Consider the following 13,879-nt stretch of genomic DNA (forward strand, 5'->3'; position numbering starts at 1 on the left):
GCAAAATTAAAAGCATATGCGTATTTTTCATGTTGGAATGCTTCTATCAATTCTTTATTCTCTACTGGTAATGACTTAACACTAAATTACACAGAGAAGGAACAACAAAAGAGCTCACATCATCATTCTGGAATCAGATGTAGTCTTGCTAAAGAGAGCATTATCACAAGCATGTTTTGTATGAGTCTTATTTTTAAAAATATTAGAATGGTATGAAGGATATCAGGCAACTTCACTGCAATTCCTAAAAATGAATTTACTGGTCCAGTTTCATAAGAAGGTTTTCAACCTTACACTACAAGAATTGTAGTGTAATTCAACACTACAAGTGTAGTTCAACACTACAAGAATTGTTACTGATTGAAAGTGATAAGGACAAAGTAAATAATTCTTCAAATTACAACTGCATAACCTTTTTGGTATTGCAATTCCAATGTCATCTTGGAGAAAAGCAGTAAGGAGTGGTATCTAGCAACCCAGTACCTCATTAGACAAGTGTTTACTAAGATTTGACTTGTAGCTACATAGAACTTAAAAAAGTGTAGAAAATTTGCCTTTCATTGTATTGGCACTGCATTCAATTACATATGACAACACACTGACACACAGTGACCGTTATCATCACTATGATACATTTGCTGTATACAATAAAACCCCAAAACCCTCCTTCACTAGAGGGAACAGGAAAGTGAGTGTGCATTGTATTATATATAACAGTATATATAAACCCATCCTATTTGCAGTGCAAATTTACAGTATTAAATGATGCAGTAAAAAAACCATTTAAAACTAGTAAATCCTACATTTCATTTCTTATACTTCACAGAATAATCAGTCATCAGGCATGATGTGATTAAGACCACAAATCTTGGCACTGCAAATCTGTTTTGTTGTTTGGACTGAATATTTTGCTATACTTTACTCCTAACAGAGCAAAATAAATGAAAAAATAAGTTAATCATACATCTTTCCCCTTACGCACATATTTTCTATAGCTGATGGCTGTTGTTGCAACACAGTAAAAGCTACCATGTCCAAATTTGAAGAGGAATCTCTGCCTTTGTTTTCAGAATACAGCCATGTGTGTCACACAAGTGACTATGATTTCAATTCTCTCTTCCAATTATCAGTTTAAAAAGTATTTTCAACTCAAACACAAAGATTAACTAAATCCACCGTACAATTCTATGTGAGACACCAATATAAATCAGACACAAAATGATTATTCAAGGTCACTGAGAGAATGACTGGTCAAGATACAAATTCTGTATTGCACTTCTAGTTCTACTTTTGAAAGGATTAGTTCAAATATATGAGGATTTCCAACTGAATACTTTCACTTCTTTATGCATACACATTGATGGCAACTGTTATAGTGCCTTGGTGATTTGCATTCTTTTAGCTGTTTTTCTGAAAACAGAAGAAAAAACAACCCATAAAAAACCCATGTAGGCACATCCCTAAGCACTAGGAAAGGCAAATTCTCATTTACAGTGTAAATCCAGCTCATATTTCACTTATATTTAGAATGTGATTAATCTTCTAATAATAATAAATAATGATTTGCACTGAAATGTAGTAGGAGACAACTTTAAAGGGTGTTTTATTTCACACACACACACATACATTTTTAAATCTGTAAGTATGCAAAAGCCAGACAAGAAGTTTGATTAGATTCAAAACTTAAACCCAAAACCACCAGAGCTAATAATCCAATTTAGTCTAAACAACAGAACTCATCCAGGGATTCTCGCGTTAAACCATAATTCTGATTGAACCACAGATCAAATTTCATCAGTACAGAGCCATCCCAATTCTCACTAAGACATTCAAAGGTATAATTGAGCTCACTGGGAAAAATGTGGGTTTGTTCCAGCCCAAATCTATCCAAACTCAGTTTCTAACCTTGAGATTTCATTTTGCCTTTGCCTGACGAACAACAAAAGCACATAGAAAATATTCGCAGTGAGGAGATACACATATATATATCATATCATATCATATCATATCATATCATATCATATCATTTAACTACCTTTATCTCTACTGGATAATTCAGGGATTACACTAATGCAGTGAAAAGTGTCAATAGAAAATTGAGTTCTTTATGGCTCACAGTATACTTCTGTATCACTTGAGACCAACAAGTCACAAAGTGTAAAATATTAAGTATATTTTGTGATTTCACAAATAAATGTTATAGATTGAGAAATCTTTCAGTGCCCTAGGGATCAAGAGTAATAATTTTTTTTAAGAAGCACTTTATGCATACACCAAATATGCTTTCACTTCCATATTTAATATTTCTCTTTGTGCTTTGTATTTTATATAGTAAAATATTTCATATATCACTTACTTTTTTGTCTTCATTATATTTATGAAAAATTTCTTGTGCTCTTTCTTCACCACCATCCGTAAACAACATAATAATCTTATTGCAGTTAGCTCTGGAGACACTGTGCTGTAGGAGATACAAACAGAAGTGGTTTTATATTTCAGGCTATAAGGAATAACAACTGCTATATCTGATGGCTTTTATATCTACATCCTTACTACTTTAACATGTTAATGGTAAAACTTCAAAAATATTTTAGAATTTTTTTCAATACACCCTTTTGAATGAGAAATAAAATAAAATAAACCAAAACCATTTTTCTGTTCCATGACACTTAAATATGACCCATTTCAGATCTGGACTAACACAGTGGAATAGGGATCTGGTGGTTCCTCTCACCTCCACAGACACCAGGAGAACTCTTTAGCTCATACCCATCACATCAAACCCCCAGTGTTCCTATACAGATGTTCTGTGTGAGCCTTGCACAGTGAGGGTCTCTAAACATTTTTACTCTTTTCTCATCCTTATTTTTTTCCTTATCCTTAATGTACCTGTGGAAATTTGTGAACAATGACCCTGTAATGAATTACTGAATATGCTTATTTTTTTCTGTTGGACTCCTACTCACAAACTATCCAGCTCACTGACCCCTTAAATGAAGCTCTGTCATTTAGGCATCCTGTAGGTACATCCACCCTATAAGCTCTGACGTATTTTGTATTTTTTTCACATTTCTTTAAAATGTGTTTCATCTTTCAATTTTTTAATTCTTTCCTGGTTTTCTAAATTATTATTTTAATACCTTGAATTGAATAGCTAATCTTTAGAAAAGTATCTTAGAATCAGGTTTACATAATAGCCAATATGTGGCTTTCTAGATTATTAAAAACTCTCCATCACCTGCTTTTCTAATTAGGTTGCATCTCACAGCTGAAGAACAGAGTGAGTTCCATCATTTCTGGGGAGCAAGCCTGAAATAGAGAGAATTAAGAAGAAGCCTCTCTGACTCCTAATTCACCAAAGTAACTAGTAAAGTCCCTGACAAAAATGCAGTGTGTTTTGCAAAGGAATAAAAACATTGTTCCACAGGTAAAACAATAGAGGTGAGTATGAATTTTGGCTCCTTATGGAAGGACCAAAGGCTCCTACTTTGGCATTCATCCTCTGTCTTTATTCTGTAAAGGTAAGAATCTAGTCTAAGCAAATTGCTCATGACTCTTGCAGCCAGTGTTCCTTGCCCTTTGTATTGCATACCATAAATTCAATTTCTCCTTCCACAAGCCTGAATTTTGCTATATAAATTTTCTCTAGAGTCAGGAAAATAAATAGGAGAGTTGTCCTTACAAAAGCACTCAGTTCCCCCTTGCTTTACTCTTTATGGCCAGAGAGCGACTGTCACCAGGTTGGTCACACTGAAACACCAAAACCAGCCCTCAAATATCACCCAGTAACTCTCAATATTGCATTCTACAGTTCTACAATGCTCCAAGAAAACTAAAGCACAAAACCATAATTAACAGAGTAAGAATTATTCTTCAGATTTCAATATTCTGTGAATAATTACTTATTTATTAATTAAAAAAAAAAAAACAAACACAAACCCACAAGCCCAAAGATTTTCTTACATGTAACAACATATAAAATCTGCTTGAAATCAATACATTCTCTCCAACCTCAACAGCACACTGTGTTTCAGTTGGAATTAAATAATTTATGATCATTTTTCACTTGTGAAATATAAGTTACAAGATACTGCTTTGGGCTGCAATCTTTTCAATATTAAAAAAGTAATAAAAGCAGAGTTGGATATTTCATAAATAAATTCACATGCATTTACAGTGGTTTAATATATAAGCCAAAATAAGGTCAGAGGGAAACAAAAGAGAGATATCAAGGAAGGGGACCAAAACTTGCTCATATTATGAAACCTTCCTACTGATTTTGAAACAAGCACTACTATGGGCAATGTGAACTTGAGCTAGGCCTTGCTTTAACTGGTTAAATCAGGACTTTTCTAGTGGTTTACTCAGCATATGCTTATACAGTATGAGATGAACACAGTGGTTTATCTCCTAGTACTTACAGAAGGGCATTTACTTACACTACACTGTGTAGACACTAAAGTCATGTCATAGAAAAAACCCTCAAGATTTTAGCCTCCAAACATTATTGGAAATCTGAACATGAGTAAGTTCAAATCATATGATATTATATTCATATTACATATGAAGTGTTTAAAGCCAGTTTGGGTGGAGCTCTGAGCAAGCTGGCCTAGAGAGAAGTGCCCCTGCCCTTAGTAGGGGAGTTGGAACTAGCTGATCTCTGACATGCCCACCAAACCAGGCCATTCTGTGACTATGACTCTGTGATTCTCCTACAACAAAAACTTTGCTTTTGGATGAATGAATTTAACACGTTAGTCTTTCAAAAGGCATCAAGGAAGGTGGAAATGCCTTTACAACACCTCTTATTCCCTCATCCCCCCCTCCATTTGGACAAAACAGGGGAGATATTGGCTCAGGATGTGAAAATAAGTGATTATGAAAAGCTGATGCAGCAACTTCATATTCTTCTGAACAGTTTGCCTCAGCAGTCCAACGGACCACAGATGAAAGGGAATTTGTTGCCTATACAGGAGCTTCCCCAGGACAAAAAGCAATTTCTTAGCTTAAACCACAGGAGGATACAAGTTGGAACTAAGCTATGTATTAATTTTTAGCTCTCTCTTCTATTTGATAAAGGCCTTTTTTTATTCTTTCAAACAAGCAAGCAAAACATGATCCATTTTATACTATGGCTAAATTACTCCTGTTTTATAAAAGTTTCACATCTTTAAAATTAACTCATTAAATGGCAGGTAACAATTATACCTTGTGACATGACACTTTAAAAATTCATTTTTCACTATTTTTTCTTTGACAAATCATAGCTATTATGGCATGTTGGGAAAAACCCTCCTGGAACTGCTGAAGGTGAGATATTACGCTTTTCAAAGAAATAACAAGTTAATATAACAATAAATAATGGGAAAATACTACATAAAAATCCAGATTATCGATAAAAACTGGCATTAGTATGTTGAAAAAAACCACAAGTGTCTATTTCCATTTGGCAACATATCAGACAGCAATCTTTTCATGCCACAAGTGAAATGTTGCTTCAGTGTTCTGGAAAATTGTTTGAAATAATTGTCATCCAGAAAGAGTGCCCCCAAAATTAGTATTAAAATTTGAGCAACACTGCATTTCTATGGACCTTAAAGCAATTAGACTATTTGAATTCATAAATATACAACTGGAAACTATCTCACAGCATAATTTTTATTATTTGTTTAAACTGGTGTTATATCATCATATTATATTGTCTTGTCACAGGAGTCTAGTGCTAAATCAATCACCAGCCCTTTACTCTTTCTGCTAAATGGATTTGCCAGTGTTTGGAGAGGATGACTGTATATCTATAATCTCATGCAATCCACAATATCCAGTCATAATTTACAGTCTTGCAGAGATCATGTGAGGCTAATCACACCTCCACCTTCAGCTACAAAAGAGTTGGTCCCACTATGGCACTGATCTCCCATTATGTTTTAAATGATATTTGAGTCCTACAAACAAGTCCACTTTGAGGTTTCCCCTGTGTTCAGCTTGTCTTAATGTTGCCTGCACTCAAAGTATATATCTGGTGTTCTATGTAATCCATAATTTTAAGGAAATATAAATGTTATGAGGAATATATTTGAAAAAAATTCCTTGCCTTCCTTTTCCCTCTACATGAGATGTCAACAGATGCAGAAAACGGGAAAATGTCATCCAGCCTGGTCCAAAAATATCCAATAGACTTTAAAAATAACCATCAGCAGAGGGCACCCACTCATTTCTCCACCAAACCCCACTGCTAAACTGAATAGTGGTCAACTGAGAAAATTCCTACATCAAAATTTAAGAAGGCTAGAAATTTTTCAACCATTTCTAGCCTTAAATTGTATATACAATGTCAGGGAAGTGTCCTGAAGTCCAGAACCTGGCAGATTAGGGGGAAAAAAATAAAGTAAAAACAAATATATTACAAAAAATCATAAGGAAAAGAATGCATTTCATACTTGTCAAGCCATATCCTTATCTGCTGTAAACTGATTCAGCTTTACTTCCACTAAGGTGGAGATCTAATATGCAGTTTTCACAAAAGTGAAAAGTAGAATTATTTTTTAAAACAACCACATAAACCATTAAAAATTACTGATTAACTCCCAACATCTGTGGTAGATGGGAAATATTGCTGTTCAAAAAGGTAGTGCTTGGTTGCAAATTAGAAAGTACAATGTATTTAAAACATAGTAACAATGCATTTATTTTTAAGGAAATTTTTTTTTTTATACATGAGAAAGGAATTAGAATACTCTCAAATGCCTAATATTCTTCTATTAACTAACTCATTTCCTCTGCTCTATTCTGCTCAAGCCATGGTAAACTATTTATGACTTCTAATAAGTGTGAAATTTTAAGTTAACTAAACATTGCTAGGAGGTGCTGTGGTAAAATAATAGCACTATAACACAGAGCTGTCCATTCTAAAATTAACTGCAAGTTAACCACTACCATAAGTATGTGCCAACTGGGAATCACATGTTAAATGGAAAACCAGCTGAATGAACTAAAACAGTACAACAGATTGAAAACCAAATTCATTCCCAAATCTTAGCAACCTGCTAGGGAATCTGCAAGGAAAAAACATTTCTGGGATAAATTTACTTCCTAAATAAGGGTTTGCACTTCAACCACTTAAGTTACACAATGAAGGAGCACCCAGTGGCCATCTGAACATTCAAGTTCTCCTGCTTCACCTGACAGAAGAGAGATATTACTTAAACACTTACATTTAGCAGCTGTTCAAAAGCGTAGCTAAAGCCTTTTTTGTAATCTGTAATTCCTTTAGCAGAAATTTTATAGACAGCTTCTTTCAGTTTCTTCTTGTTCCTCACATTAGCTTGGACAAGATGATTAAAGCAACTGACGTTCTGAGCATTATTATTAAACTGTAAAATAGAAAGAAATGGTATTAAAACAGTTATTTTCTTTTCTGTGTACTGTAGTGCTAAAGGTTTATGTTGTTTGGATCCATGAGATAAAGAATATCACACTTGGATTTTCATTTCCACTATTGAGAACATCCAGCAGCATCTGGAGATTTCAAAATGGGGCAATAAATATATTTAAAAATAAAGGTATTTGGTGCTTCACCCGGTGGCAATCAAGAAAACTCTACTATAGTGGAAAAATTCCCACTAATTTTGTTTCAAGTTTATATCATGAAATAAAACTCAGACACACAGACAAAATGAAAAACATAGAAAAATACATATTTTACTCTTTTTAATCACTGAAAAATACTGGTTGAGTTATCAGGTGACTTCTATATTGCACCAAATAGTTTAGTGATTTACAATGAAACCTACAGATCATACTCAATTAGTACATATACCTTATGGAAAGCAAAATACATTCTTGGGGAAAAAGGAAGCATGTGAGAGTATAGCTGCAGATACAAGAATATTGTTAACAGCAATACAAATTTGTGTATGAGAACACACGTGCTTCTGCTGTCCTACCCACATATCCATAAAAACTACTCCCTTTTAATTAATTTATATGAGCTTTTGACATTATGTAAAAACATTCATATGAGATTTTGACATTATGTAAAAACATACACAGAAAGTTTTTAAGTGCAAGATGTCATCTTCACAAGTAGAAATCAGTTTATGATCACCTGAAAATTCATCTCTGTATAAATATACATACATTCATGTATACATATAACTATATGTATCTTCAGAGAGAGAGAGAGATGCAGACATAGGTCTCACTTTTTAGCGGTACCATGTATGATTTTAACTCTAGTTTTGGATGAAAGTGCATATTACTGCATACAAGTTGTATTTAACTCTATTTGAGTGAAAATCTCCTTTTAACTACAGCACAGTGACTTTTATCTAAGATACTCTTAACTAATATTACTAAAACTGCTGTCTTGACCAATTTTTAAACTGTTTCATCTGTCAAGATTTCTTATGCGAGCTTTTTTCCTCACTGGTAAAGATGATGTCCAAAGATCTCTGTAAACTCCATCTCAATAAAGGCACTAAAATACAGACCTCCTAATTTACACTTCTTCTGAAAGTAGATTATGGTTCTTCAGTGAATGTAAATGTAAATGTAATTTTGTGCTGTCAAACTTGTGCAAAGCATTAAAATAATGTAAAAATCAGGCCTCGTTGGTTTAAGTCCCACTACTACTAGATAGTTCAATAGTGCTCTATAGAATAAAAGGTAAATAAGCTCACAGATTTCAATAAATGCTCAGACTACTTACCAGTCTAAAATAAATCACTAAGTACCAGGCACAAAGTGTAGAGAGACAGCTGCTGTCAGCAGCAAACACCAACTTGCACTGTGACTGCAGGACACTTATAGTGAACAAAATTTAAAAGGATGGAAAGATTGATAATATCAAACCAATTTTTATAATGCCTACTATTTCAATTCAAGTTATTAGGATGCTTAGGAGGTAAGCAGACTTTTCACTGTCCTGGAATCTGATGTTCCCTGCTATTAGGACCAAACAAAATATGAACTACTGGGTATTATTCTCAAATATACACTTTAATCAATGAGATTTCTGCTATGGAATTGCTAGAAACAAATGTATAACTGCAAATATAGTGCAGCTAATGGCAGAGATGACCGACATAGGCATCATCCTCAGCAGAAGGTTTAGCCTAATTTGTTCCACATCCTTCTTGAAAACAGGCACAGAAGTGCAACTGTGGAGATTTTGGGTGTAATTGAGCAAATCCAGGTGCTATTATGAGAGCCTTGCTCTGCTGGATTCTTCCTTACAGTTCCATATGGAATATCTTATTCTCACAAAGAGGATGTGTGAAAATGCCCCATGAACTAAAGAATTTAAAGCATGAATTTGTCTGCCTCATCTTGTCATATTTTTATTGCACCAGAAGCCCCTCCTGCATGTATGTAGAATCTAAACCTATTTTAATTTTGAGCATTAAGTAATTCATAACTAATCTAATACCTTGCCATTCTCATATTGCAATTTTTTTGATAGGGTGCTTATTTATGATTTTTCCTCATGAATTAATATTGCCTTTTTGTGAGACACCAATTTTTTTTTACGATATAGCTGATGCTATATTCCTGAAGACTGTATTAGCTAGCAAATAATATTGATTCTTGCTAAGTAAAAGATATTATGACAATACTCATATAAGAATCTTCATCTATCTTTCTAATTAATAAGAACAGTTATTACTCTGTCCCAGTTTTATAGTTCTGGTCCCCAGGTGATTAAATATGTAGGAGCAAGTTATTCTCAAAAGACTTTATGCAAATTTTTCTGTCCCCCTTTCTGTCAACAAGCAGTTCCCAATGTATCACAAGGGGATGGCTGCTTCCAAAACATACAGAATCATAAATAAGTGCTTTAATTTTGAAAAATGCAGTGTTATATTCTATTCCAAGTTTTTTATGGAAGAGTTAATTGTATATAATGGTATAACAAAGGTGGTTTATTTATTTTCGTAATATTCTATTTATTGTGGCTTTTATTTTCACAATACCACAACCACAAATATACAATTATGTATCAATTTTTTTTACAGTGACATAAATATGAAAACACGATGAAAAAATGAAGATTAAAAATATTTTCCATTTCTCCCAGTGTCACTTCACCTTTAAAATAAATGAAGACATGGAATTGGACTACATATATTTAAACCTGAATATTTCTTTAATGTATGTAATATTTCTCAAAAAAGAATATTTTGGTAGGACCAATAAAACCAGTATGTTTTGTTGCTTAAGCAAAACCACAAGATGATCACACAACTGTAATGAGTTTGATGAAAAACACTGACATACTCAATGGTGCTTCCAATAATAGTTTCTACCAGAAGTAACCAGTAAATCACCCAATGGTTATTGGATTCATAAACCATGTGGGAGTGAAAACAGTATTGTGCTGTGGAATTATTTCAGTTTGCCTCAACCTAGGTTTACAGTCATGATGGGAAAATTACAGCCATAAAGTAATTTTATAAAGAGAAGGTCTCAAAAGGAATTCTATTTCTGAGTTGGGTTGAAAGTACAGAACTTGTACTTGGAAAGCAGAAGAAAATGATTACCTCATAGGCAGCTCTGCTCTACAAAAGCCAATTTCATTTGAAAAACTAAAGTGAAAACACTGCTGTCGTCCATCAGTGACATTATATATGAATTATTTAATGTATAAAAGTAACCATAAGTTTAATCCTATGGCCAGTGCATGCATTTTCTTGGGCTATAGTAAACAGCAGTTTAGACGTTCAAGTGAAAATTTAGTGACAAGAGAAAATTTCTCCCTGAAGAGTCATTAACATTAAACTGCAAATCTAAATTGGTTGCTAGCAGCCCTGCAAATATATCAGCATAATTATTTCTATGAAGGTCAGGTATCCAGCATGCGGATCTGTAATTATGGCTACAAAAATGACATGTTAGAAATTGTCAGGAATACCAGCTCAAACTGTGGAAGAAGTTGACAAGTAAACTGTACTGCAGGACAATTACACATTAAACTGTCTTGTACTGCACTCACTCATTCTGTAAACAGAACAAAGGGGCAAGGTCAAAATATCTGCATCTATAGATTCACAAATGCTGATGTAAAATGAAGGAGAGAATTGACACATTTGTAAGATGGAGAGTTACATCAACCAAAGTCTGCAAATGCTGGAATTTAATTAAGAAAATATATGAGCCAGCTGTTTCCAAAGATATCAGTCAATGTTAATGCCAGTCAGAAAAGCAGATGAGGAGAGTTTTTGATTAGATGAAGGAATCAGTAGTTGGAACAACAATCCTCCAAAATGAACATTTCCCTGTTTGCTCTCGAGGTGAAGGCAAAGTTGAAATGTGACTGATGAAAATTTTCAAAGAGAGGAACAAAATTCAGAGGTACATTTAACTAATTTGAACTCCAGTAAAGTACTGAAATGATAGAAGGATTTTGATTGTAAAAGCCTTCAGATCACCCATAAAACTGACTTTTCATATGAGACAAAAACCAGGACTGTACAAAACTTTGAATCAGACAAACTGAGCCAGCTTTTAGTTATGCTCATGCGAAATATAATAACAATAGTGGCACTACAATTTTTTACATATTAAGATATCAAAAGCCAAAATAACTGCAATGAGCCTTTAATGATTACTCATCACATTGCCTTACTCCTAAGCACCATAATAATTCTTATTTCAGTTCAAAAGATTTCTTGAAAGCCAGTTAACAATATACGCAATCACTTTGTATTTAACTGCAGAAAAAAACATGTAAGATTTCAAAAACCAGTTGCCACTTCAGAAAATCTATGTTCTTACAAAATCAAATTTTAACAAAGGAGTAAAATTAAGGTAATTACAATCCCTATTTTATTGAACAAGATACTCTCAGTGTATCTATATGAAATACATCAGTTGGGTATTTATCAGGTTGGCATTTCCCTCTAATTACTGCAGTAAATATAAGCATATGTCACAAAAGTGCTACCAGTAAAAAGGAAATAAATGGAATTTGCTTATGATGCCATGATTCACTTACAAAACAGTAGATGACATTTGAAGGTAAACTGTTCAGTTGTTAAAATGTAAAACCATCCTATACAGTATGTTACACTTGTAACAGCTCCTACTTTTTCAATCATATAAAAAGCTTATTCTTTATTTAAGCTAGAATAAGAGGGGCTTGAAGGTAAACAGTTGGAAATCATGGAAAATAGGATAACTTTAAGTTTTTTTTATTTTAAGGTATCATGAAATATTAATATAATTAAATTTGTCTAGTAATTATACTGGCAAACTATAAGATTCTAAATGCAGTTTTCACTAGATTATTTCTCACTACCTCATTTATTTATATCCTTTTGCAGTCTCCACTTTTGGGATGTCCCAGAACTATCCTCATTTCTGAGGAAATTAAGACCTCCTCTTCACAGGTTTGGGCAGGAACACCCAAGCCTGTTGCTGGAGCATTAAAAGTGTGAGAGAACTCCATCCAGTTGACCTCAAACCACCAGTACAATCTTAGGCCATATATGGGGCAACTCAATAACTTGAAAGCTGAAATAATGAACTCAACATGCTGCTTGAACTTTGTCATTCTGGAGAAGGTCAGAAACAGACTGAATCTGACAGTCTTACAAGGACTTCATCTTCTGATTGAGAGAAGGATCAACTTGCAAAACTTCTGATTCAAGGGAATTGAAACAGAAATGTTTTTTCCTACATCTCATCTCACTCTAAGCACTCTGTGGATATGCAGATCAAAAAATGAATAACAAGACCCTTCAGACAGATGTTTTCATTAAGAGGACAGTATAAGGTAAAAGAAGGGGGTGGAAAAAAACCCTACAGAAAACATCTGAAATGAAGTAAGAAAGTATCAGTATTAAGAAGTTGGATATACAGAGACTGAAAAAAAATTGAGATGGTTAAGCAGAAAGATCAAAGTTATCACAAAGCCTGGGAAAAAAACAGCAAACAAAACAGATGAGAAAAAAACTCAACACGCATAATATATTGTGGGTTTTTGCTTTAGGAAGTAACACCTAGTATATAACTCCTGGGGCCATCCACACTTTAGCATCACAGACATTTTCAAACATTACCGAGTATCTTGGACTCCTTGAGAAATACCACAGAACTTTTCTCATTTTATTGATGAGAAAAGTGAAGCAACAGGGAATAAAACAAATAAATCCAAGGCAAAGACTTGGCCACAAGCTTTAATCTCAATCCCCCACTACTAGAACATGCTTTTTTTCTTTGTGCAAGCAATTCCATGTCCTCAAATTTGCCTTTTAACTTGACATTAGTTATTTTGCTATAAGCCATTTAAACCACACAGTCAAAGAGGACACAATTTTTAAAGCATGAATTCTCATAAACAGTTTATCACTTGAACTTCTTCAAAATGTATAAACAGCTAATGACATTCATTCTGAAGACTACAGCACGAGAGACAAAAATCCCTCATTTAACAGGCAGTGTATGAATTGATGAAAATTTCAAATTCTCTTCTCTATATCCATTTATTCCTCTCTATAAATCTAAATAGATCTCCATCTCCTTAGAGATATATCAGGGATATAAATCCAAAATCCCATGTCAATCATTCTTTTTGCAAGTGTAGAAGGTTATTTAAATACAAGTAAAACATTTCAACTGATTCTCCTTCTTTTATGAAAGGAAACCTAAAGCATCCCCTTCATCGCACTGTCTTAGAATTCACATTTATGTAATGCTAGCAAAACAAGTAGGCTTTGAAAACAGCAGCAAAAGAAGAAATATTACAAGGAATAAAGAGTAATAGCTGAGAGCATTAATTTACATTTGTCAGAAAGTGTTTATTACTGTTTCTGACAGTCAACAATTTTTTTCCTGCTGTATCTGATGTCTTCATACACATGTGTAACTATATATACAC

The 13,879-nt window shown here is 33.7% G+C and overlaps 1 protein-coding gene across 3 annotated transcripts in view; it reads right to left on the reverse strand.

The window, feature by feature from the left end:
* Window positions 1–13,879, reverse strand: part of CACNA2D1 (calcium voltage-gated channel auxiliary subunit alpha2delta 1) — a 383,720-nt gene that overhangs the window by 75,891 nt on the left and 293,950 nt on the right. For 2 of the 3 annotated variants that reach the window (XM_027639551.1, XM_027639552.1), the window contains exons 11-12: window positions 7,215–7,373; window positions 2,357–2,461 (exon numbers count right to left, since the gene is read on the reverse strand). In XM_027639551.1, the coding sequence (XP_027495352.1) occupies window positions 2,357–2,461; window positions 7,215–7,373 (264 nt within the window). Of the gene's footprint in view, window positions 1–2,352; window positions 2,462–7,214; window positions 7,374–13,879 lie in introns of all 3 variants that reach the window. The other variant, XR_003527084.1, reaches the window with a different exon arrangement.

This window comes from Corapipo altera, unplaced genomic scaffold (assembly GCF_003945725.1).
Source record: "Corapipo altera isolate COAL_440 unplaced genomic scaffold, ASM394572v1 1b, whole genome shotgun sequence".
Classification (NCBI taxonomy): Eukaryota; Metazoa; Chordata; class Aves; order Passeriformes; family Pipridae; genus Corapipo; species Corapipo altera.